Source organism: Accipiter gentilis, unplaced genomic scaffold (genome assembly GCF_929443795.1).
Source record: "Accipiter gentilis unplaced genomic scaffold, bAccGen1.1, whole genome shotgun sequence".
In the NCBI taxonomy this organism is placed as follows: domain Eukaryota; kingdom Metazoa; phylum Chordata; class Aves; order Accipitriformes; family Accipitridae; genus Astur; species Astur gentilis.
In genome coordinates, this window is record NW_026061141.1 from 626,330 (window position 1) to 653,386 (window position 27,057).

Genomic DNA, 27,057 nt, shown 5'->3' on the forward strand with positions numbered 1-27,057 from the left:
CCAGGCCAGGCCCTTGCCCGCCGGCTCGGCCCGGCCCAGGCCAGGGCCTTGCCCGCCGGCTCGGCCCGGCCCAGGCCAGGCCAGGCCCCTGCCCGCCGGCCCCCCTCACCCCATCCAGCCGCTCGCCCTCCCTCGCTTCCCGCCGCCTCCGCACACAGCCGCAGCCCCGCGCTGCCCGAGGAAACCCTCACCTGACGGCAGCCGCCACCTCCGCACAGCCCCGCACCCCCGGGGTGAGCTGAGCTGATGGGCTGAGCTCCAATCTCCCCAGAAACCTCTGCCCTGACACCAGAGTCTCTGAAAACAGTTTCTGACCTCTTTTGGCACGTCACAGGATAATAACCCAAACCACAAGACCATGTCTCTCCTACTTTGCTCTGTTGCAGAAGAATCTCAGCTTGCAAAGCACATCAGTTTTCCGTAACACAGATAACCAGGGTTCACACAGTCAGACTTTTCAGTCAGAAGGCCACAGAAAGAATCATAAAGAGACCAAGTATCTTTTCCTTAAGCATCCTGTTTACAGACAGCTATGGTACCTCCAAGTGCTATGAAAGTTACTTTCTCTAAAACTATCTTCCATTTAGTTTTCCTTTTTTTTTTTTTTTTCCTTTTCTTCCCCTGAAAACAATCTTATAGCTTAATCCTCATAGGATTTTTTTCAAGTTTTGTTTTTTTCTAACGAGTATCAACACATGAAAACTCTAAATAGTTTCAGGAAGGTCAGTATTTGCTACATTTGCACTTGATCCAACATCCCACCTTTTTTTTTCCAACAAGCAAAGGAGTTCAACCAAGTTTCATTCAAGAGCCATACAGGAGAAAGTACAGATTCTGCTCTGTCTGCTAACAAGCAGGCGAAGGAGCTGCTACTAATTTGAATACTATACAGGCTCTGCTGTGCCCATTTTGAACTGGGGAAGAAAAATAGCCCTTCCTGTTTCAACATTTAGGTCCACTTTTTCTCATTTGCAAAGCAGATCCGCTGCCTTGGGAGACTGACCAGAATTACCTGGAACAAACATTCTTTTTGCCTAGGATCTGTTTGTTAGTTGAGAAAACAGTCACTACGTCCCTGTGATAATATGACACGATTTCATCACTACATTTCTGTCTCAAGGGGCCCAGCTGTATTTTATTTTCTAGTAACACAGTATCTATCCAATTCCGGTCTCTGACTTAAGAGATGAGCAACATGCAATTTCTTCAATGTCTACTTATCACGTGAGGAAGTCAACAAACCTCTTTTCACAGTTACAAGCACTTTTCAAAGATGTGACAGTTCCCTCCGGTCATCAGCTGACCCTGAACAAGTTGGAAAATATAAAAGGATCAATAAATGTGAGAAAGACCTTTGGTATGAGGGAACCCAGACAAACTGGTGCAGCAGCTTTCTTCCCTATTGATTGGAAGAGAATGCTGTTTGGCTGCTGCTTCTACGGATAATCCACAAATTATTTGCTATTCTTCTTAGCCAAAGGGCTAAGGCAGTGCCATCAGCAACTTCATAACATACCCTGAAACAAGAAGCAGATATTACAGCTCCAAGTCTGAGGAAACAGCATCAATGATTAAGACAGCTCTAACATGGAAGGCCTGGTAAGTGGCAGTGGTATAAGGCACTAGCAATTTATCAGGGCTCTCTTTCAAATGCTGGCATTTTCTGTGACTTGGATTTTGCCTATTGTTATGAGATCATTACATCACCTATCACACAAGTGTAGCTTTGTTAACTTTCAAAGAAAAGCTGCTAGACAATATGCAACACAAAGTTAAGACAAGCGAGGGAAGTACACAGGGATTTCACAGGCAATCTGGAATCGGGCACCCGACTGGAATTCCTGGCTTTGAAAACCTCTCTCCAAATGACTTACCATCCTTTCACTAAGATCCAGCAGCAGTTCTCTCCTGTGCCTCATGCTCTTCTGTAGTCAGCCAAAGCCCACGGAGCTGCACTGCAAGCTTGAAGACCAGGATGCCAGCTTCGTGTCCTATTTCTGTCACCTAGTTTTTACGTACCGTTTCTTGCTAATCAAAAGGCCCAGTGATTCCTCCTCACACATCACACTTGAGTTAGTACGTCCAAGCATTATTTCTGCAGCGCTACATTTGCACGGATTAGCTGCTGAACCCTCCAGATGATGTACTGCTTTTCAAGAAGGGTGTAGTATAACTGGCGAGGGTCTACAGTAAGTCCAAGAGGGTGCTCAACGATGTACAGAAGTCTGACTTCAAAGTATAAATTGAAAAACAGCCGCTTAACCTGGAAAGGGCAATACTGAAGAGAAATAACAATGTTTAAACTCTAAAAGGTAGCTATAAGGAAGAACTTTTGTGTGCATCCACTGCACACAGTTACACGGAATCATGGGGCTTAAATTACAACCTGAAAAACTTAGGGTATGTGGCAATCTTTGCAACAGTAGTAATAATTACAGGAAATGTTTAAGAATAAATTAGGCAAGCATTTGTCAAGAATGGTACAGAAAGTTGATCATTTACCTCTAGAATGAGAGCAACACTAGACTATCTTCAAAGGTTCTTCTTTCCCCACTGCTGTCCCTCTCTGTATTTCTACCCTCATCCAATACAAGCATCATCCCCAGCTGTGCACTTACAATTATATCTGCATATGCACATGTCTAGAGATGCACATTTATTTCTTCGTTACACACAGCTGAAGGAGAGTACTCATAGGCAAGCCAATTTACATAAACAGCTTTTGAAAGTAAAACACCTCAGCCTCTTGCAAAACGTCAGCCCAACAGAACACCGGGAGCGCTATGTAAATCCTTATGCCAAAACTGCGTTCTCTTAAATCTTATGAAAACCATTTCTAACGTAAAGCCTGACCTGACTGGTCTATTTTCTGACACTCCCCTTCTCTGTCATCAGGTACTTATTAGATAGTAAAACAACTGACGGGGCAAACACCATAACTAGCACAATAGCTGACTTCCGTAGCAGTTGCATATCATGTCTGAAGAAATGTGAGTTTAGTAGGTGTATAGGTAGATACACATTCAGAAATGCACAAGAACTGAAAGGAGTAATCTGTAACTGGTAGACTAAGAACACTGCAATAGCATGCAATCTAAATCAACATGCACCTATAGGGAAGGGAAGTACAGAAACATTCTTCTGCATTGAAAAAAAAAAAAAAATACGCAGCAATGGTAGGAAAAGGTACTTGGAACGTGCCACTTTCAATCCACTGAAACAATGTCTGCAACAGCAGTAAGAACACTGGCAAACTACCTTCTCTGTTCCACAGGGCCTTGAAACCCATACGCATTGTCTGTTGCCAGTTGCTGTTAGGAAACAAAGGCACTGTGATCAGTAGAAGCGTGTAGAACACCAAAAATGAAACTTTTGAGTATGTCACATGCAAGATCCTCATTCTCCGTACAGTCTACAAGGTTACACAATTGTAAAATACTTTGTAAGAATGAGAATCCTGACGTTGGCCTTGGATTAAAAAAGTTTTTAAATTCCGCTTTGAGGTTTTTTTCCCCCAAGGGCTTAAAAATAAAAGCATCTTGGTAAAGTGATTTTCACACACTGCACAGACACAAGCAGTGTTTCTCCCACTGCGAGAGGAGTATCAAAATACGCTTATCTAATATGTTAGACAAGAGTGACCGAGGTCACAGGAGAATCTGTACTTTCCCACTGATTACAAGGAACGGGCCAGCTCCTTTGTGCCTCCTATGCAGCTGGAGCATGCAGTTGCCTGGTAACTTGTTCCGAGCTATTGCATCTTAATCACATATACACGTAGGAATACCAAGCTGACCGCTTAGGTTTATCAGCCAAAACAGTTTACAGCAACACAATAGTTTAGAGCAATTCAGGAAGTTTAACACTGAATTTAGGTATGTGCTTATATGGTTTGATGAACAGAGCTTCTATAAATGAAAGGGAAACAACAGAAGTTATTTATATGTGATTTCAGAACATACAAAAGGTATAGTCTACAAACCAAGTATCAAGTACTAGCAATATTTACCTGTTCAAAGGGCATCATGTAATGTCTCAGACTCAACAAGCATGAACTGACAGACTGTTATGATTTGAAAATTTTAAAAAAGTTCTAATAGTGTGCCCAAAACGGAGGTGTTTCAGTGTTCAGGCTAGACTCCTTGTCTCCAGTAAATACACATCTTCATTCTAACACAGGATAAAAACCGATTTATAAATGTCCTCTTGTAAAAATGAAACCGTTCCAATCACCCTGTCCACTCCTATTTAAGATATTAAATAGGGCAAATCAGAAGTAACTTGAACCAATCCCTCCCACCCAGCTATAAACCAGGACCATATACAGCCCTTGCAGACTACACAAGATCCTGTCTCATTCCAGCCACATCATTAGCATAAGCTGTGCAAACCCATGCAAATCAACAGGTTTTTCAGGCATAAAAGCAGACTCCAACAGCAGTTAAGCCACTTCTTACAACTGACAATGTCATACTTCCATCACTGATCATAGCACAAGAACAAAAGAGAATGGGTCTTAATTGTCCTTCATGAACTTGAGGGGCTGCAAGAAACCAGTGAAGTTACAAGCCTGGATTCTGTAATGTCGCTACCAGCATAATTTCCAGATCAAAGATCCGGCCTCCTGTTAAGATCATCAAACATAATTTTGAGTTTGGAGGACAGGTCATCACAACACTATGTTAGGTAGAGTATAAAACCTTATCATCAGATTCTCAGCTAGTTTAAGTCAATGTATTCTGTGTGTTCCGCTGAAGTCAATGAAACTAAACACACTATCACAGGAAAGAGGTATTTCAGCATGCCTCAGACCTGGAAAACTATCTTGAAAAATGCCCATAACTTTTAACACAAATTCTCTGCACTTCCCACGATCTCTCAACAGCGAGCAGTAGTAAGACCCTAACAGTTACTTGCAACCTATTTCTTGCATAGCATTCATTTTTATTTTAATTTTAAAAGGGGCAACTAATACATAAGATTTTTGCAGCTACTCACAAAAATCAATAAGCAAAGACATTTGTTCCAAGATTTAAATTACTTGTACAATTTAAAAAACTATCAAAGCTCTGTAAAGTAAAATAGATACATTTACCTACTCATGTAGGAAACTACAGACAAACTTCAGGAAATGACCAAAGGTGCAGAGGATAGGCTAATAGGCTAAGGTAGAAAAACAACAACAAAAAAAGAAAACCCAGGAGTTCTACAGAAAAATGAGTGAGCAGCCCACAGCACTGGCAGACAACAGTTTTTTTTATACCCACTTCCTCCACCCCTTCTTCCTATTCCCTCCCCCCCCCCCCCCCTTTTTTTTTTAAGGGAAATAATTATTCTATTGTGAAACATATTGTCAGTGATGCAGTTGAAGCCAAAAGTTTACATGAGTTCAGGAGAGGATTAACCGAATTCTAAGACATGTGCCAACACAACTGCTATAAAAAGCACTTGCATCACGGTGAAATGCAAACAGCTACTCTGATAACGACACATTATTATTCACTAAATTTGCCTTTGCCTTTTACCCTGTTGTATAGTTACTAATGTTGAAAAGAGTCACTGCTGTGCAAGAAACTAAAACTTACAGCGCTTTATGCTCGGAGAGAACTGTGGCCCATCAGCTCGTGGCTGTGAAGTCTTACAACTTAACACGTTGCAGTTGCGCACCAGCAAGTTCTGAGGTGGACTGCCGACTGTATTCAATAGTCACAGCTTATGTAGGAGGATATGATAAACTTTACTTATTTGCCTTTAACCGATGCTCCAAATATGTTAAAGTCGTTCTTAAAGCAGGTTACTGGTTTGATTACCCTTCATACAAAATCCTCCTTCAAATGGAGGTTTCTCTTCTCTTCTTTTCAGATTTAAGGCATGAACAGAAACCACACCTGCATCACCACTGAAATCAGTGCCTATTTTTCAATCAACTTTAGCAGCAGCATCAGAATTCGTCCTCAAGTACCGTTCATAAAGCAAATGCTTCATTCTTCAAAACTTTTTTTAGCAAAGGTTAGTAATGCTGTACCACAGACTCTCACGCCCAGTCACACGTGTTCTTCCCGAGACTGTTACGCAGCTTAGTATTTTAAAAATCGCCATCCTAACTGCGTACCTGATACTACTGGTTCTCCCCTTTTTAAAGTCTGATGTTAAGGAAAAGCTGCAAGTCCTACAAAACCAGGCAGACTTGCTTGTTCATGCCAAAGAGAAAAAGGTTAAGCATTATTAAAAAATAAGACTATTGCCTACCTTTAAGTATCCATAAAGCTATCAACATGAACCGTACGGTGGCCTGTTAGCATCGCTATTTGAACACGGGCATGCAAAATGTCCTTCAGTTAAATTCCAAACTCGATGAAGTAATTGGTGGGCAATTCCCCAAGGATAAAACGTCTATCAAAAGCCAACAGTAAGCCAGAAATCTCTTTCCGTTTCATAGGGTAAAAAAAATGATACAGTGAATCCTGAAAAAAGAAATCGATATTAGACCGGGAACGCCTATATAGTTATAGGGCAAGTAATAAAACATTTAGTGTTTTGATTTTCTTATTTATGTCATCACAATAGTTAGACAAACATGGAAACATCTGCAACAGCAATACTTGGGCCACTTTAAAATCTTGGTAACACTGAAATACAGGGCAGCGAAAACTAATGATGTGGGGAGGGGACTTTAGGTCTTCTTATTTTCATACACATTCACACACACACACACTCCACAACTCCAAAGAGCTATCTTAACTATGTCTGCCAGTAAACGGAAATAGTAGGCAGAAAGGAACCATATCTATACTAAGACAGTTAGCTGTGTCGTAAAACTGAAGATCACTGCAACCAGTGCCATCTTAAAGAAGAAAAAAACCCAACAACAACAACAACCAAAAAACCTGAAAGGAACCACCACTGTGCATGTCATAAGCATGAAGTTATTTTAACCTGATGACTACTCCGCCCTATACTTTAAGCATCATGAAGTTTTTATGTGTTTTCAAAGTCTAAGGTTATTATTTTAAATGGCCTACTTGTAGTGGCAGCCCAAGTAGCATTCTGGAGAACACCACAGTGCCCACAACTTCTACAGGTCAGTGCAGTCTGATCAAGCACTACATTTCTAGGGGAGGAAAACAAAAAACCACTACCGCTCATTTATTCAATTGAAAAGCTTATTACCTGCACCTTCCAAAGCAACAGGCTACAGGAACACTGAATGCAAAGTAAACCAGACCCATCTGGAATACTCTGACTCAGCCTCAGCTCCAAGTTACACATCTTTCATTTCGTATTTGAAGGGATTAACAGCATTTGGATGCACAGAAACTGTCTTTACAGTGATGTCTGCGGACCTCCGAGTCAAGAGTTAAAAATGTCTTCCTAAATTATAACAGTATTAGCAGTTCCTCTGAAAGGAGTTGATAAAAAAACCACAACCAGGGAAGGAGGAAAGTGACACAAAACCAAGGTTTTTTTCCAGAGATAACAAAATCCTGAGAGAACAAGATGCTTGTGCTATCAGAATAAAAATCCCCAAAGAAACAAAAGAGTTTACCTTTCCCTTGGAAAAGTTACCTTCGAGTCAAGATCTGCTCTTTTTCTCTCCCAAGCATGAAATCTCTCTTCAGCTTAAGACTGTCATCTACTGCAGTAGAAATTCAGTGCACACACTGGAACGTGGATAGAAACTTATTTAAAAAAAAAAAACAAACAATACAATAGTATTACAGTGGCTAGAAATCTTTTACATATTCTGATGAAAAGACTCAACTTATTTCTAGGAAATAAAGTGTTTGGGGCCAAAGCCAACAGATGATGTTCAGGTAAGGTTAAATTTTTATTAATTTTTTTTTTTTTTTTAAATTGATATATTGAAAAAAGCTGGAGAAGGAAGCGGGGACAGAAAGGAAAAACCATTCAGGGAGTCAGTGGTATAGACTGTCAGCACGCAATCTAAATATTGTAATTGCAGATCACATAGTCAGAACAAGCCAGTCAAAAGTAGCACCCTCCCTGGGAGAGGGGCGGGAGTCTCTCTCCCCTTGTCTTTCAAGCCAAGACCCAACTAGCAGAAGGCAGCTTTTCTGTCAGATAAAGCAAGGCAAAAGGATCATGTACAGCAACTTCCTTGCAGCCTCTTGCTCCTGAGCACCCTTCTTCACCTCTTCCTCTCTTTCTTCTGGTGATGGGAAGGCAAAGCATGTTCTGTTCCTGTGAGCCCATACTGCTTGTCCCTATAGTCACAGCAGGCACCTGTGATTCCTCTCCGAAGACATTTACGCATAGAAATCAGTTGAGTGGTGTGTTACAGAAGCATAAGCTGCAGTGGACGTGATTCTGAATCAGTTATTTTTTTTGCCCATCATGACAAAATAAAACCAGCAATTTCTTACTTTATAGAAATCCTCCTAAAGTAGTAGTTGCCCCCAATCGCTGTCAAGTTTTTGTATCACAGGAGAACAAATGCAGCCAAAAGAACATTTTCTCTAAAAGGACCGCTCCGAACTACACAAGCAGGCAGGCACAGGCAGCTCCCAATTTAGTTAAGCGTACGTACACAGCACCACTTAGTGGTGCAAGCGGAGTCACCGCTGACAGGAATGAGAAGCTTGAACACCAACCTTCCCGCCCCAGCTCCCTGGACATGAACGATGCCTGGTCTGTCTGTCCTCACTCGCAAAATACCACTACAATGCCTTTACTACAAGAGAGTACATCTGCCAAGCAAAACAAGTCCAAGAGTGCTGAACCTCAAGGCCAGCAGAACCAACGGCTGCTGAGCATCAAACAGATGCATCCACTCTGAAGAGCTTTCAGAATTCTGCAGCACTCTACCACACGGTTTCTGGCGACACAGCCTGAAGCAGGGTTTAAACAAATGATCCAGCTTAGTATCTGCCTGTAGTGCAAAGAATAGCAATCTCTTGGCCCACGATTTGGGTTTTATATAGACTTGGGCCATAAACAAATGCAACAGATGTAGAAAAACTGAAGACCGACAGCAACTGGAACGTAACTATTCTTTTTCCACTCCATCAACCCGTTGGAAAACTAACTCACTCGTGCACTTACGTAACTGAGCACAAAGAGAACAAAAAGAAAGGCTTTTATTCAGAACAAATTAGTGTGTCTTTACAGGAAAGTAACGGTTTCAACTTACAAAACCAGCATCATCATTAGTGATGCACCTTTCCTGAATAAGGGATAAAAGAAGAGGATAACCATTGCTTTTACTGATACGTTCTTAATAATTAGCTGAGCACTTCTAAAGAGGAAGAACTTTGCTGCTTTCAGGACCGAAGTAAGAAAAAGTCTAAAGCATAGTCTTCCTGACGTGGGAAGACGTGTCCGCAAGAGAGGCACAAGATCCGATACAGAAATGTATCTACGTCTCGCTGAAAATTTGCACTCTAAGCATCACCAGCTTCTGCTTCCAGGGCAGTATACCACCAGCTTAACCGGAGGGTAGTAATTTTACCCCACACAAGAAGTCAGAACATGCACTATCCTTTAAGGAGGCAGAACAATAACCAAAGCAGGAAGAGGCTTAGAAATTAAGGCAAGATGGCACTTGCTCAGACACACAGTGAGGAGGTGCAAGCTGGGTAAGATAGCAAAATGGAGATTGTTCCTCGTTCACACAGAGCTCATTTCGACTCGAGTTGGTCATCCTCTTGATATAGAGAATGAACTACTAATTGCTCAATGATTGTCTCTCTATAACTTTACATATGAGACAAAGACTGGTGTTTGTAAGAAGGAACCATGAACAATCACAAAATCTTGTCGAGAAGACACAAGTAGAGGCCTTGCTTGAATAGATAGGGCTAGCAAAGGTACGAACTCCTGCCTTTGTTCTCATAACCATATGATTCTTGTAACACTGCTTACCAAGGACTGGTGTCTGTCAGGGATTAAGCTTGTCAGGGACCGATACTCGTCAAGGACGGATGCGTCAACCAAGGAAGTGATAATAAGAACTGAAATATAGGTCTAAGATAAGGTGTATGAGAAGCAACCATAAAACTGTTATAATTGCCTAGTAAGAAGAGAGCATGCGTGAATGACTAAAGTTCATCTAAAGGACAGAAGAGGAAGAAGAAGATAGAACCCCTGAAGAAGTAAACGACCACCAGAGACAAATCTGAGCATGCGCAATGATGACATATACATTGTAGAATTGCTGACACACGCCTTTTTAATTACTCCGCCTCACTTATGCATATGTATGTTTTTGTATTGAATAACCTCATGAATATGTATATTTACATTGTATAAATTTCTGGTAAATTGGGCAACGGTGTGCACGATAGGTGGAGCGATCCCCCGTGCAACCAGCGCTGTCAATAAAGAATACCTACTTAATAGTTAATCAAACTATTGAGTTAATTTCTTTGAATCAATCTGGCGACCCAGATGGGACACTCTCTGCTCGGCTGCAGGACCCGCTGAGAACAGGACTCCCTAGGGTACCCCCGGGATTTTCCCGGAGGGACTCCTCGCCTCACTCGGATCACTGCGGGAGCAGACAAGGACACCATCTAAAGGATTAAAGGTATTCTTTATGTCTTTGGGTTTGGGACCGGTCATTTGGAAAAGCTATCCATAAGTCATAAGATTAACTTATGCAGGATGGCGTATGCCAGGTAGCTGATGCACTTGGTATACATTTGGTTTTGGTTTGATACGTGTCTGGACACTTTTGTTTCAGTATACTCTGTATGCTGTTGTGCACCTTGTGTGCTTTTGGTTTGGTGCCCATACATGTACTTTGGTTTTTTTGATTTGAATTTGTTTCGGACCTTTTGGCTACCTGAATGTGGTAAACGACCATTGGAATCGGATTACGGAGACCGCTGTGAGTTCTGAGTTAAAACTGTGTCGAAACGGTGAATTGAATGAATGAGTGAGTGAGAAGCAGCTGCAGAGTGTGTGTGTGAGATTCCAATCCGCAGTTTCACTCCGTAGGAGGTAGGGCCGGAGACCAATGAGGTGTGACTGACTCTGTGATGATTTGGGAGACGAACTTGTATATTATTATAGTTATAAGTTTGAGCTCGATTATTTTGATTATCTTGTTTATGTGGTGTTGTTGTTGTAAGAAATTCCCTGTTTGGTGTATTATATAAATGTGGGTATACGAATGGTGTCTTCTGCATCCGGAAAACGAGTGTAAACCTATATATATCCTAGAGTGTGTGTGGTGTAAACAAAGGTTGCAAATAGATTGTGGAAAGGATATTGAATGCTCTGAGTGTCGGGTTTGGACTCCCTGGGACAAGAGAGAGCGGGCTACCTATATAGTTGAGATTGTTTGTGGTTGTAAAGGTGAGCATATAAACGAGTAATATGGGAGGTAAACAAAGTGGTGGAATATTGAAAAAGAGCCCCTTAGGCTGTATCTTGAATCACTGGAAGAAGATAGGGGGACCGTCAGGTGGAGGCGTGGATAAGAAAACTTTAATAAAATATTGCAATCAGTGGTGGCCTTTATATAAATTAGACGATGATGAAAAATGGCCCTTTAATGGGACATTGAATTATAACACTTTGTTACAATTGATGTTGTTTCTGAGACGAGAAGGAAAATGGGATGAGGTGATGTATGCAGATATGTTTTTCACTTTAAGAAATCATTCAGAGTGGCAGAAAGAATGTGGCATTAATTTGGCCCCACAAGACCCTCTTGTGTTGGCAATGGAGAAGGAGCAGAAAAGGAGTACAGGGAAGATGAAGAGATGTTGTTCGGCATGTAGTATAGGACAAAGATGTATAAAATTAAAGGAAACTGAGGGAAGAATGGAAGATTTTATTTTTTCACCACACTTGTTACCCCCAACATCCCTAGAAGGTAATTCCACTGATGATACGGGTACGAAAGAACCTGATGAAGGTACGAGCACGAAAGATCTAGGTTTTACTCCTATTACAGCTCGCACCCGGAGTAAGATTGGTCCAATAATCCAGGCTCCCTTAAGACAGGCAGTAGGAGCTACTGGTCCTACAAAAATTAAAGTGCCATTTACGATGAATGATTTAGATTCATGGAGAGAAATAGTAAAAGAATATCGGGATGATCCTGAAGGGGTTGCTAAAAGATTTGAGTTCATTGTTAAAAATCAAGATCCAGATTGGAAGGACATCGATTTGATGTTAGATGCCTTAACTGAAACTGAAAAGCAATTAATAATAAGGAATGCACGGACTCAGGTCCAAATTCAAATAACTGCTGGGGTTTTACCCGGTGTGGTAGATAATCACGTACCGAGAACAGACCCCAATTGGGACCCTAATGATGACCATGATTACCGATTGTTGAAAAAATATCAAGAATGGATAAAAATTGGTATTGAAAATGCAGTACCGAAAGCAGTTAACTGGTCAAGTCTGTATGCAGTAAAACAAGGTCAGACTGAAACTCCCACAGAGTTTCTTGACCGGTTAAGAGTAGCTATGCGGAAATTTACTACCTTAGATCCCTTATCTGAAGTGGGAAAACAACAGTTGGTCTCTTTGTTTTTAGGACAATCTTCAGAAGACATAAGGCGAAAGCTTCAGAAATTGAAAGAGCCTGAGATAAGGGACTTAGAAAAATTGATAGAGGAAGCTTGGAGAACGTATCGGAACAGAGAAGGGGAGGAGAGACGAAAAATGGGAAAAGCTATTGCTGTAGCTACTATAGCCGCGCTGGGAAAACAGGACAACTCCCTTCGTGGGAGGGGTCGGGGAACTGGAAGGAGGGGAGGCTCACGCCAGCCCCTAAGATCAGACCAATGTGCTTATTGTAAAGAAATAGGCCACTGGAAAGGACAATGTCCTAAGCTGAGTGGAGCGCAAGCTGTTGTAGCCAATGTTACCTCTGGTCAATGAGGGGGACCGGGGGAATCCACCCTAGCGGATCCACTGGTTAAAATTAAGCTAGGGAAAATAGAACAAGAGGTGGATTTTCTTGTAGATACGGGAGCGTCCTATTCAGTGCTAAATCAAAGGCTGATACCAGAGGATGAAGAGTTTGTGACTGTAGTGGGAGCTACTGGCCAGCAGAAAAAGGCTTATTTCCCAAAACCACTTAAATATAAATTGGGTAAACAAATAGGAATACATAAATTTCTGTATTTGCCCGGATCTCCAAAATCCTTGTTAGGCCGTGACTTGCTAGAACAATTGGAAGCAGAAATTGTTTTTGAAAAAGGAAAAATGGAATTAAAAATCAAGGAAGACCAGCTAATTAACGTTTTAAGCTTGGCATTAATACAAGCTGAACTAAAATTTGAAGTACCTCCAGAAATTGTTGATCAAGTATATCCTGGAGTCTGGGCCTCTGATGTTCCAGGAAAAGCTAAAAATGCAGCCCCTATAGTAATTAAGCTGAGACCAGGAGAAGAACCTGTCAAAGTTAAGCAATATCCCCTGAAATTAGATGATAGGAAGGGGATCAAGGAAATAATTGACAGGTTTCTACTATACGGAATATTGATTGAATGTGAATCAGAATATAATACACCTATATTACCAATTAAAAAGGCAGATGGGAAAAGCTATAGGTTAGTCCAAGATCTGAGAGCCATAAATAAGATTACTGAGGATATACATCCAGTAGTCGCAAATCCATATACTTTGCTAACAAAACTAAAAGATAGCCAAGTTTGGTTTACCGTACTGGATTTGAAGGATGCCTTCTTCTGCCTGACCTTAGCCACAGAAAGTCAGAATTTGTTTGCTTTTGAATGGGAAAATCCTGAATCCGGGAGAAGAACTCAGTTAACATGGACAGTACTACCGCAAGGCTTTAAGAATAGCCCCACCATCTTTGGAAACCAACTGGCAAAAGAGCTTGAAACTTGGGTACCTCCAGACAATGAAGGAATCTTGTTACAATATGTGGATGATCTCTTAGTAGCTACTGAAACCAGGGAAAGCTGTATTCGATGGACTGTAAATCTTCTTAATTTTTTGGGTTTAAATGGATATCGAGTCTCTCAACAGAAGGCCCAGCTGGTTCGACAGCATGTGACCTACCTGGGACTTGAAATCTCGGGAGGACAACGGGAACTCGGGACTGAGCGAAAAGAAGCCATTTGCCGAACCCCGGAGCCCCAAACGGTAAAAGAGCTGCGGACCTTTTTGGGAATGACAGGTTGGTGTCGCCTTTGGATACATAATTATGGATTATTGGTAAAGCCATTATATGATCTGATAAAGAGAGACCAGTCAAAAGTAATTTGGACTGGAGAAACACGAAATGCATTTAAGCAGCTCAAACGAGAACTAATGAGAGCTCCTGCTCTGGGGCTGCCGGATGTTTCCAAACCCTTTTGGCTGTTTTCGCATGAGAGACAAGGAATAGCTTTGGGAGTACTAGCACAAAGACTTGGTCCCTATAAACGGGCAGTAGCTTATTTCTCCAAACAACTGGACGAGGTGAGCAAAGGATGGCCTGGTTGCCTTCGAGCTGTGGCAGCAGTTGTTATCAATATTCAAGAGGCCCGGAAGTTTACCATGGGACAGAAGATAACAGTGCTGGTCTCTCATACAGTTTCAGCGGTTTTGGAACAAAAAGGAAGCCATTGGCTCTCGCCCCAGAGATTCTTAAAGTACCAAGCAGTGTTAATAGAACAAGATAATGTAGAAATTGTAGTTACTAACATTGTCAATCCAGCCTCTTTTCTTAGTGGAACTCTGAATGAACCAGTGACACATGACTGTATAGAAACAGTAGAAGCTATATATTCCAGTCGACCAGACCTCAAAGAAGAACCTCTGGAGGATGCTGAAAACTCCTGGTATACCGACGGGAGTAGTTTTATAAAACAGGGACAACGTAAAGCAGGATACGCAATCACAACCACCCAACAGGTAATCGAATCTAAGTCTTTGCCTTCTGGGACTTCAGCCCAAAAGGCGGAGATAATTGCCCTTACCCGAGCACTGGAATTGGCAAAAGGGAAAAAGATAAACATTTGGACAGATTCTAAATATGCATTTGGAGTAGTTCATGCTCACGGTGCAATTTGGAAAGAACGAGGATTGCTAACTGCTCAAGGGAAGCAAATAAAACATGCAGAAGAAATCTTAAAGCTATTAGAAGCTGTAAAGCAACCAGAAAAGGTAGCTATCATGCATTGTCGAGGACACCAAAAAGGAAACACAGATCCAGAAATTGGAAATCGACTAGCAGATTATGAGGCTAGGCGGGTGGCAGAAGAAGTGGGAGCAGAAACATTATCCTTAATACCAGATGGTAAAATCCAAACTGTAAGTACAAATCAAAAACCAAATTATTCAAAAGAAGACTTAAAATTAATTGAAGATCTGGATGGTAAAGTAGAGTCAGATGGATGGGTTCGTTTAGCAGATAATCGTATAGTAATACCATCCAATTTAATATGGACAACAGTTTTAACTGAACATAATAAGACGCATTGGGGAGCAGATGCCCTGTACAAAAACTTAAATCAGAAATTAATAGGACGCAATCTGTATACAATGGTGAAACAAATATCTCAACAATGTGAAATTTGTTTACGTAATAACCCTAATGTGGCAAATAAAGTGAGGTTAGGGATAATTGGCAAAGGAAATTATCCAGGACAACAGTGGCAAATTGATTTTTCGGAGCTCCCAAGAAAAGGGGGGTACCGATACTTGTTAGTCATGACTGACACATTTTCAGGCTGGCCAGAGGCTTACCCCTGCCGAACAAACAAAGCTAGAGAAGTAACTAAGATATTGTTGAATGAAATCATTCCTCGTTTTGGAATTCCAGCAACAATATCTTCCGATCGAGGTTCACATTTTTGTGCCAAAGTAGTACAGCAGGTGAGCAAAACTCTGAAGATAGACTGGCAGTTACATACCCCATATAGACCTCAAGCAAGTGGGCAAGTTGAAAAGATGAATCACTTAATTAAACAACAAATAGCAAAAATTGGTCAAGAGACTAATCTAACTTGGCCCCAGTCTCTTCCCCTGGCATTGCTTAGAATGAGAGTGAAACCAAAAACAAAGGAAAATTTAAGCCCCTTTGAAATACTGTATGGGAGACCATATCAATTTCAATTTACAGGAGAAGATTTAACCCAACTGGGTGCGGGGTATTTGTGTGACTACATGGTATCCCTCCAGAAGCAGTTAGAGAATATAAATAAACAAGTTTTAGGAACCAGGGCTAGAGGGTTAGATCAACCAATCCATCCCTTTAAACCGGGTGATTATGTATATGTAAAGATCTTTTCAGGACAACCCCTGGAGGAGAAATGGGACGGACCCTATCAAGTGTTGCTGACGACCTTCACTGCCATTAAGATCAAGGAACAGCCTGCCTGGATCCACTATTCGAGAGTAAAGAGAGCACCTGAGAGGCCATGGACAGTCATCCCTACAGGACCCACAGGTCTGCGATTCTCCAGATCATGATGGTAACAGAGTTATTACTCGGTTCAAATGAAGCTCGATGGAACTTGAACTCACATTTTTCCTTGACACAAAATGTTTCCCAAATCCTGAACAGAACTGACTGTTGGATATGTACTCACATGCCAGAACACGGTGGAAAAGCAATCTCGCTAATTGGTATTCCGATACCAAGTAATTACTCCTGGACCACTCTTTGGGAAAGTACCACATGGTATACTGAGAATGACGGAGTCCAGAAGTTAGAAATAACTAGTCCTAAGGCCCAGGAGCCTTATTGTACATGTGTACAGAGATGTAATCCACCTAAAGGACTGGGAAAAAGTGACTGTGTTAATGGGACGTATGTAGGGAATCATACAGTTTGTAACAAAACTACAGATATTGGAACTTCAACTTCTGTTAATACTACAGCATGGCCAGTGCCAGAAGGAAAGGGATGGTACTGGCTATGCAATGACACTGCCTGGAAAGTTTTACCAAAGAATTGGATGGGAACATGTACTTTGGGAGCAGTGGTTCCAAATATGACTATACACAATACTCCACCAAAAGGATGGGTGCGAACACATTTTCGAAAGATTAGACGAGATGTTGAGAATCCTCTAGTAAGGAGGCCTACTGCCTTTCATACTTTTGTCCGATGGTTTCTTCCATGGTTGGGAGTGAGTGAGTTAGAAAAAGCCATAGTTAACATTTCGGCAGTAATAGAAAACCTTGAGAATAGAACAATTGACGCAATAAGAGCCCAACAATTAGAAATATCCAGTTTATCTCAAATTGTACAACAAAATAGAATGGCATTAGATCTATTATTGACATCTCAGGGTGGAGTATGCACAGTTATAAATACGAGTTGTTGCATGTATGTAGATCAAAGTGGAAGAATCTCCACCGACTTAGAAGAAATTTGGAAACAAACCAAAATACTACATGAAATAACAAATGATGACCTCTCATGGGGATTTCAAGAATTGTGGGACAAACTAACATCCTGGCTGCCAAATTTTGGGTGGCTAAAGCAAATTTTTATTCTGGTTATAATTTTAGTGACTTTGGGAATGATGGTCTGCATTATGCTTAAGTGTTTTGTGTGGTATTGTCAGGGCACGGTAGAAAATTACGAGAATTGGAAACGAAACAAAATTAGACATCAAGTAGAAACCGGGAAATACTTTACACGATCTCTCGGACGTAATGGAACCTTATAGTTGCAAAAGAATTTGCAAGGGTTTAAAGAAAAAGGGGGGATTGATATAGAGAATGAACTACTAATTGCTCAATGATTGTCTCTCTATAACTTTACATATGAGACAAAGACTGGTGTTTGTAAGAAGGAACCATGAACAATCACAAAATCTTGTCGAGAAGACACAAGTAGAGGCCTTGCTTGAATAGATAGGGCTAGCAAAGGTACGAACTCCTGCCTTTGTTCTCATAACCATATGATTCTTGTAACACTGCTTACCAAGGACTGGTGTCTGTCAGGGATTAAGCTTGTCAGGGACCGATACTCGTCAAGGACGGATGCGTCAACCAAGGAAGTGATAATAAGAACTGAAATATAGGTCTAAGATAAGGTGTATGAGAAGCAACCATAAAACTGTTATAATTGCCTAGTAAGAAGAGAGCATGCGTGAATGACTAAAGTTCATCTAAAGGACAGAAGAGGAAGAAGAAGATAGAACCCCTGAAGAAGTAAACGACCACCAGAGACAAATCTGAGCATGCGCAATGATGACATATACATTGTAGAATTGCTGACACACGCCTTTTTAATTACTCCGCCTCACTTCTGCATATGTATGTTTTTGTATTGAATAACCTCATGAATATGTATATTTACATTGTATAAATTTCTGGTAAATTGGGCAACGGTGTGCACGATAGGTGGAGCGATCCCCCGTGCAACCAGCGCTGTCAATAAAGAATACCTACTTAATAGTTAATCAAACTATTGAGTTAATTTCTTTGAATCACTCTCCTCTTCCCACAAAATTAGGAATGCTTTTACGTAGGAAGTCCTGACTTTGTAGCCATCTATGCCGACAAACAACAAACTATTCTAGGTCTGCTCTTGTGGTATTTAGGAAGTCGCAGAATTCAGCTTAGGGATGCATAATCACAGTATTTAATTACTGTTGCAGTACTGACCTACCTACACCAGCAGATAATAAACTAAAAATCATAGTGCTTCTGATTTGGTATAAGCCAACAGACCTCCAGATTTTTTTCAGAGCATGTAAAGGTACAGCTCTCTGGGCATCACATGGTAATCATAACTGCCAAATGACTTGACAAGCTTGTAAACATCCAAACTGCTGCAAACACATCTATACATACAATAATGGATAAAACGTAGATGCATTCCACCTACACGCTTATGCAGGCAAACACTCGTGAGTTAAAAGCCACTGTATGAACCAGCTTACGGAGCGCTTAACAAAGCCAGTGATTCCCTGGCACACCTGAAGACCAGAAAAACATTCACCAAATAAAGTTAGGGACATGCTCTTTTTTTTTTTTTTTTTTTTTTTTTTTTAAACTGTAACGTGTACTAAGACAGCAAGGTCACTTTTCCAGCGTCCTTCATACACACATATGCCCCAGAAGCTACTTGAAATTACCTTGTGTAATGGAATTGTCTGGAAAGCTCAGCTTAAAGTAGCTGAGCTCAGTGACTGATTGATTTACAGGTACAGAAAATAAATGCATGCAGCATTTTAACAATGCTGACTTACCAGTGTTATGTTATTTCCATTTAGCAAAATCTGGTCTAGCTTTGTGATTCTTCTGCCCTCAGACGGAGTCTCACTGAAGCAGCGTTAAAAACAAATAAGTAAGCACACATAACCAGGGACAACAGTTCCAGTTTTGATTACAGAATAAATCTCTACATTAAGATGGCAGTTGTTGGAACTAAGAAATGAATTGGCCACGCTGCAGCCTGATCTTGACAAATTGACCGCCTGGATAAAGCAAGCTATCTGGCAACTAAAAAGATCCATTGTACTTTTCTGCTCAGTACACCTAAAGATACAGATTTCACCCTCGAAATCTCGGACAATTTCTTGAATACCACCAACACTCAGAACAGGTTTCAAATAGCAACGTGGCAGGACAAAGTAATAAATGCTTATCCTTAAGTCTGCTAACTCTCTAAGCCTTTGCCTAGACCTTAAGGAAACGTAAAAACAAACAAACTACTGGAAAGTTCAACACACAATCCACGCAAAGTTAAGGCTATCAAGTAGGAACCGGATTACAAGTATAAGTCATGCAACAGCTACTCTATAACATGGATGTCCTGAACAGATCCTCCTCTACAGTTTAAGTCCAAGGTACAAACCATTCAGCTGGCAAGTATTCCAAAAATATAAAACCTCTTTGCTTACAGAGCTTACACAGTATTTTTCCCCAGGAAACCAAATGTTCAAGAGGAACAGGAGGCAGAAACAACATTTACAATTCTGTAACGTCTTCTAGCACCGTATCTGAAAATCCAGTTTCAAGGAAAATAAGGCCCCGAATTTAAAAATAAAACTATTTCCAGTTATTTCCATGTCACACTGAGCTGTGATTTTACCTGTAAAACAAAAAAATCAGAACAAGAGAACTGATCCATACAAAAAAGGCTCTCCTATCCGGCTCTCTTTCAAATGCTGGCATTTTCTGTGACTTGGATTTTGCCTGTTATTATGAGATCATTACATCACCTATCACACAAGTGTAGCTTTGTTATCTTTGAAAGAAAAGCTGCTAGACAATATACAACACAAAGTTAGACAAGCGAGGGCAGTACACAGGGATTTCACAGGCACTCTGGAATTGGGCACCCGACTTGAATTCCTGGCTTTGAAAACCTCTCTCCAAATGACTTACCGTCTTTCACTAAGATCCAGCAGCAGTTCTCTCCTGTGCCTCATGCTCTTCTTTAGCCAGCCAAAGCCCACGGAGCTGCACTGTAAGCTTGAAGGCCAGTGTGCCAGCTGCGTGTCCTATTTCTGTCACCTAGTTCTTATGTACCGTTTCCTGCTAATCAAAAGGCCCAGTGATTCCTCCTCACACATCACACTGGAGTTAGTACATCCAAGCAGTATTTCTGCCGCGCTACATTTGCACGGATTAGCTGCTGAACCCTCCAGATGATGTACTGCTTTTCAAGAAGGGTGTAGTATAACTGGCGAGGGTCTACAGTACGTCCAAGAGGGTGCTCAACGATGTACAGGAGTCTGACTTCAAAGTATAAATTGAAAAACAGCCGCTTAACCTGGAAAGGGCAATACTGGAGAGAAAGAACAATGTTTAAACTCTAAAAGGTAGCTATAAGGAAGAACTTTTGTGTGCATCCACTGCACACAGTTACACGGAATCATGGGGCTTAAATTACAACCTGAAAAACTTAGGGTATGTGGCAATCTTTGCAACAGTAGTAATAATTACAGGAAATGTTTAAGAATAAATTAGGCAAGCATTTGTCAAGAATGGTACAGAAAGTTGATCATTCACCTCTAGAATGAGAGCAACACTAGACTATCTTCAAAGGTTCTTCTTTCCCCACTGCTGTCCCTCTCCGTATTTCTACCCTCAAACACAAGCATCATCCCCAGCTCTGCACTTACAATTATATCTGCATATGCACATGTCTAGAGATGCACATTTATTTCTTCGTTACACACAGCTGAAGGAGACTACTCATAGGTAAGCCAATTTACATAAACAGCTTTTGAAAGTTAAACACCTCAGCTTCTTGCAAAACGTCAGCCCAACAGAACACCGTCAGCCCAACAGAACACCGGGAGCGGTATGTAAATCCTTATGCCAAAACTGCATTCTCTTAAATCTTATGAAAACCATCTCTAATATAAAGCCTGACTTGTCCATTTTCTGACACTCCCCTTCTCTGTCATCAAGGTACTTATTAGACAGTAAAACAACTGACGGGGTAAACACCATAACTAGCACAATAGCTGACTTCCGTAGCAGTTGCATATCAGGTCTGAAGAAATGTGAGTTTAGTAGGTAGATACACATTCAGAAATGCACAAGAACTGAAAGGAGTAATCTGTAACTGGTAGACTAAGAACACTGCAATAGCATGCAATGTAAATCAACATGCACCTATAGGGAAGGGAAGTACAGAAACATTCTTCTGGATTGAAAAAAAAAAAAAAATACGCAGCAATGGTAGGAAAAGGTACTTGGAACGTGCCACTTTCAATCCACTGAAACAATGTCTGCAACAGCAGTAAGAACACTGGCAAACTACCTTCTCTGTTCCACAGGGCCTTGAAACCCATACGCATTGTCTGTTGCCAGTTGCCCTTAGGAAACAAAGGCGCTGCGATCAGTAGAAGCGTGTAGAACACCGAAAATGAAACTTTTGAGTATGTCACATGCAAGATCCTCATTCTCCGTACAGTCTACAAGGTTACACAATTGTAAAATACTTTGTAAGAATGAGAATCCTGACGTTTGCCTTGGATTAAAAAAGTTTTAAAACTCCGTTTTGAGGTTTTTTTCCAAGGGTTTTAGAAATAAAAGCATCTTGGTAAAGTGATTTTCACACACTGCACAGACACAAGCAGTGTTTCTCCCACTGCGAGAGGAGTATCAAAATACTCTTATCTAATATGTTATAGACAAAAGTGACCAAGGTCACAGGAGAATCTGTACTTTCCCACTGATTACAAGGAACGGGCCAGCTGCTTTGTGCCTCCTATGCAGCTGGAGCATGCAGTTGCCTGGTAACTTGTTCCGAGCTATTGCATCTTAATCACATATACATGGAGGAATACCAAGCTGACCGCTTAGGTTTATCAGCCAAAACAGTTTACAGCAACGCAATAGTTTAGAGCAATTCAGGAAGTTTAACACTGAATTTAGGTATGCGCTTATATGGTTTGACGAACAGAACTTTTATAAATGAAAGGGAAACAACAGGTGACTTTAGAGCATACAAAAGGTATAGTCTACAAACCAAATATCAATTATTAGCAATGTTTCCCTGTTCAAAGGGCATCACTTAATGTCTCAAACTCAACAAGCATGAACTGACAGACTGTTATGATTTGAAAATTTTAAAAAAGTTCTAATAGTGTGCCCAAAACAGAGCTGTTTCAGTGTTCAGGCTAGACTCGTTGTCTCCAGTAAATACATATCTTAATTCTAACACAGGATAAAAACCGATTTATAAATGTCCTCTTGTAAAAATGAAACTGTTCCAATCACCCTGTTCACTCCTATTTAAGATATTAAATAGGGCAAATCAGAAGTAACTTGAACCAATCCCTCCCACCCAGCTATAAACCAGGACCATATACAGCCCTTGCAGACTACACAAGACCCTGTCTCATTCCAGCCATATCATTAGCACAAGCTGTGCAAACCCATGCAAATCAACAGGTTTTCCAGGCATAAAAGCAGACTCCAACAGCAGTTAAGCCACTTCTTACAACTGACAATGTCATACTTCCATCACTGATTATAGCACAAGAACAAAAGAGAATGGGTCTTAATTGTCCTTCATGAACTTGAGGGGCTGCAAGAAACCAGTGAAGTTACAAGCCTGGATTCTGTAATGTCGCTACCAGCATAATTTCCAGATCAAAGATCCGGCCTCCTGTTACGATCATCAAACATAATTTTGAGTTCAGGGGACAGGTCATCACAACACTATGTTAGGTAGAGTATAAAACCTTATCATCAGATTCTCAGCTAGTTTAAGTCAATGTATTCTGTGTGTTCCGCTGAAGTCAACGAAACTAAACACACTATCATAGGAAAAAGATATTTCAGCACGCCTCAGACCTGGAAAACTATCTTGAAAAATGCCCGTAACTTTTAACACAAATTCTCTGCACTTCCCACGATCTCTCAACAGCGAGCAGTAGTAAGACCCTAACAGTTACTTGCAACCTATTTCTTGCATAGCATTCATTTTTATTTTAATTTTAAAAGGGGCAACTAATACATAAGATTTTTGCAGCTACTCACAAAAATCAATAAGCAAAGACATTTGTTCCAAGACTTAAATTTCTTGTATGATTTAAAAAACTATCAAAACTCTGTAAAGTAAAATAGATACATTTACCTACTAATGTAGGAAACTACAGACAAACTTCAGGAAATGACCAAAGGTGCAGAGGATAGGCTAATGCCTATTAGCATTAGGTAGAAAAACAAGGTAGAAAAGGTAGAAATGCCTATTAGCATTAAGGTAGAAGAAGAAGAAGAACAACAACAACAACAAAAAACCCCCAGAAGTTCTACAGAAAAATGAGTGAGCAGCCCACAGCACTGGCAGACAACAGATTTTTTTATCCCCGCTTCCTCCACCCCTTCTTCTTACCCCCCCACCCCCGTTTTTTTTTAAAGGAAATAATTATTCTATTTTGAAACATATTGCCAGTGATGCAGTTGAAGCCAAAAGTTTAAATGAGTTCAGGAGAGAATTAACCGAATTCTAACACATGTGCCAACACAACTGCTATAAAAAGCATCTGCATCATGGTGAAATGCAAACAGCTACTCTGAGAACGACACCTTATTCTTCACTAAATTTGCCTTTTACCCTGTTGTATAGTTACTAATGTTGAAAAGAGTCACTGCTGTGCAAGAAACTAAAACTTACAGCGCTTTATGCTCGGAGAGAACTGTGGCCCATCAGCTCGTGGCTGTGAAGTCTTACAACTTAACACGTTGCAGTCGCACACCAGCAAGTTCTGAGGTGGACTGCTGACTGTATTCAATAGTCACAGCTTATGTAGGAGGATATGATAAACTTTACTTATTTGCCTTTAACCGATGCTCCAAATATTTTAAAGTCGTTCTTAAAGTAGGTTACTGGTTTGATTACCCTTCGTACAAAATCCTCCTTCAAATGGAGGTTTCTCTTCTCTTCTTTTCAGATTTAAGGCATGAACAGAAACCACACCTGCATCACCACTGAAATCAGTGCCTATTTTTCAATAAACTTTAGCAGCAGCATCAGAATTCGTCCTCAAGTACCGTTCATAAAGCAAATGCTTCATTCTTCAAAACTTTTTTTAGCAAAGGTTAGTAATGCTGTACCACAGACTCTCACGCCCAGTCACACATGTTCTTCCCGAGACTGTTACGCAGCTTCGTATTTTAAAAATCGCCATCCTAACTGCGTACCTGATACTACTGGTTCTCCCCTTTTTAAAGTCTGATGTTAAGGAAAAGCTGCAAGTCCTACAAAACCAGGCAGACTTGCTTGTTCATGCCAAAGAGAAAAAGGTTAAGCATTATTAAAAAATAAGACTATTGCCTACCTTTAAGTATCCATAAAGCTATCAACATGAACCGTATGGTGGCCTGTTAGCATCGCTATTTGAACACGGGCATGCAAAATGTCCTTCAGTTAAATTCCAAACTCTATGAAGTAATTGGTGGGCAATTCCCCAAGGATAAAACGTCTATCAAAAGCCAACAGTAAGCCAGAAATCTCTTTCCGTTTCATAGGGTAAAAAAAAATAAATACAGTGAATCCTGAAAAAAGAAATCGATATTAGACCGGGAACGCCTATATAGTTATAGGGCAAGTAATAAAACATTTAGTGTTCTGATTTTATTTTTTTTTTCTGTCATCACAATAGTTAGACAAACATGGAAACATTTGCAACAGCAATAGTTGGGTCACTTTAAAATCTTGGTAACACTGAAATACAGGTCAGCAAAAACTAATGATGTGGGGAGGGGACTTTAGGTCTTCTTATTTTCATACACATTCACACACACACACATATATCTATACACACATGCGCACTCCACAACTCCAAAGAGCTATCTTAACTATGTCTGCCAGTAAACGGAAATAGTAGGCAGAAAGGAACCATATCCATACTAAGACAGTTAGCTGTGCCGTAAAACTGAAGATCACTGCAACCAGTGCCATCTTAAAGAAGAAGAAGAAAAAAAAAAAACAACCAACACCAAAAAAACTGAAAGGAACCATCGCTGTGCATGTCATAAGCATGAAGTTATTTTAACCTGATGACTACTCTGCCCTATACTTTAAGCATCGTGAAGTTTTTATGTGTTTTTAAAGTCTAAGGTTATTATTTTAAATGGCCTACTTGTAGTGGCAGCCCAAGTAGCATTCTGGAGAACACCACAGTGCCCACAACTTCTACAGGTCAGTGCAGAATGATTAAGCACTACATTTCTAGGGGAGGAAAACAAAAAAACACTACTGCTCATTTATTCAATTGAAAAGCTTATTACCTGCACCTTCCAAAGCAACAGGCTACAGGAACACTGAATGCAAAGTAAACCAGACCCATCTGGAATAATCTGACCTCTCAGCTCCAAGTTACACATCTTTCATTTCGTATTTTAAGGGATTAACAGCATTTGGATGCACAGAAACTGTCTTTACAGTGATGTCTGCAGACCTCCGAGTCATAACTTAAAAATGTCTTCCTAAATTATAACAGTATTAGCACTTCCTCTGAAAGGAGTGAAAAAAACACAACCAGGGAAGGAGGAAAGTGACACAACACCAAGGTTTTTTTTCCCAGAGATAACAAAATCCTGAGAGAACAAGATGCTTGTGCTATCAGAATAAAAATCCCCAAAGAAGCAAAAGAGTTTACCTTTCCCTTGGAAAAGTTACCTTTGAGTCAAGATCTGCCCTTTTTCTCTCCCAAGCATGAAATCTCTCTTCAGCTCAAGACTCTCTTCTACTGCAGTAGAAATTTAGTGCACATGCTGGAACCTGGACAGAATCTTATTTAAAAAAACAAACAATACAATAGTACTACAGTGGCCAGAAATCTTTTACATATTCTGATGAAAAGACTCAACTTATTTCTAGGAAATAAAGTGTTTGGGGCCAAAGCCAACGCATGATGGTCATGTAAGGTTAAATTTTTATTAATTTTTTTCTTTTTTTAAATTGATATATTGAAAAAAGCTGGAGAAGGAAGCGGGGACAGAAATGAAAAACCATTCAGGGAGTCAGTGGTATAGATTGTCACCATGCAATCTCAATATTGTAATTGCAGATCACATAGTCAGAACAAGCCAGTCAAAAGTAGCACACTCCCTGGGAGAGTGGCGGGAGTCTCTCTCCCCTTGTCTTTCAAGCCAAGACCCAACTAGCAGAAGGCAGCTTTTCTGTCACATAAAGCAAGGCAAAAGGATCATGTACAGCAACTTCCTTGCAGCCTCTTGCTCCTGAGCACCCTTCTTCACCTCTTTCTTTCTTTCTTTCTTCTGGTGATGGGAAGGCAAAGCATGTTCTGCTCCTGTGAGCCCATACGGCTTGTCCCTATAGTCACAGCAGGCACCTGTGATTCCTCTCCGAAGACATTTACGCATAGAAATCAGTTGAGTGGTGTGTTACGGAAGCATAAGCTGCAGTGGACGTGATTCTGAATCAGTTATTTTTTTGCCCATCATGATAAAATAAAACCAGCAATTTCTTACTTTATAGAAATCCTCCTAAAGTAGTAGTTGCCCCCAATCGCTGTCAAGTTTTTGTATCACAGGAAAACAAATGCAGCCAAAAGAACATTTTCTCTAAAAGGACCGCTCCGAACTGCACAAGCAGGCAGGCACAGGCCGCTGCCAATTTAATAAAGCGTATGTACACAGCACCACTTAGTGGTGCAAGCGGAGTCACCG

General features: G+C 40.7%; 3 protein-coding genes across 4 annotated transcripts in view; 1 reads left to right on the forward strand and 2 right to left on the reverse strand.

Annotated features, from left to right (window-relative positions):
• Positions 1-27,057, reverse strand: part of LOC126037491 (electroneutral sodium bicarbonate exchanger 1-like) — a 149,550-nt gene that overhangs the window by 63,899 nt on the left and 58,594 nt on the right. The gene's annotated exons all lie outside the window — the stretch shown is intronic.
• LOC126037486 (electroneutral sodium bicarbonate exchanger 1-like) overlaps positions 1-27,057 on the reverse strand; it is a 157,925-nt gene that overhangs the window by 61,844 nt on the left and 69,024 nt on the right. The window lies entirely within an intron of this gene.
• LOC126037489 (endogenous retroviral envelope protein HEMO-like) lies at positions 10,280-18,038 on the forward strand. Of its 2 annotated transcripts, none has more exons than XM_049797821.1 (2): positions 10,280-10,849; positions 16,219-18,038. In XM_049797821.1, the coding sequence occupies exon 2, from the start codon at positions 16,356-16,358 to the stop codon at positions 17,613-17,615; it is 1,260 nt and encodes a 419-aa protein (XP_049653778.1). In that variant the 5' UTR covers positions 10,280-10,849; positions 16,219-16,355; the 3' UTR covers positions 17,616-18,038. The 2 variants fall into 2 exon arrangements, with proteins under 2 accessions (XP_049653778.1, XP_049653779.1); XM_049797822.1 differs by having other exon boundaries at positions 10,823-10,849; positions 16,229-18,038.

Bases quoted from the DNA above. Each gene is read 5' to 3' on its own strand.
- LOC126037489 (XM_049797821.1), top strand. From the start codon at position 16,356: ATGGACAGTCATCCCTACAGGACCCACAGGTCTGCGATTCTCCAGATC.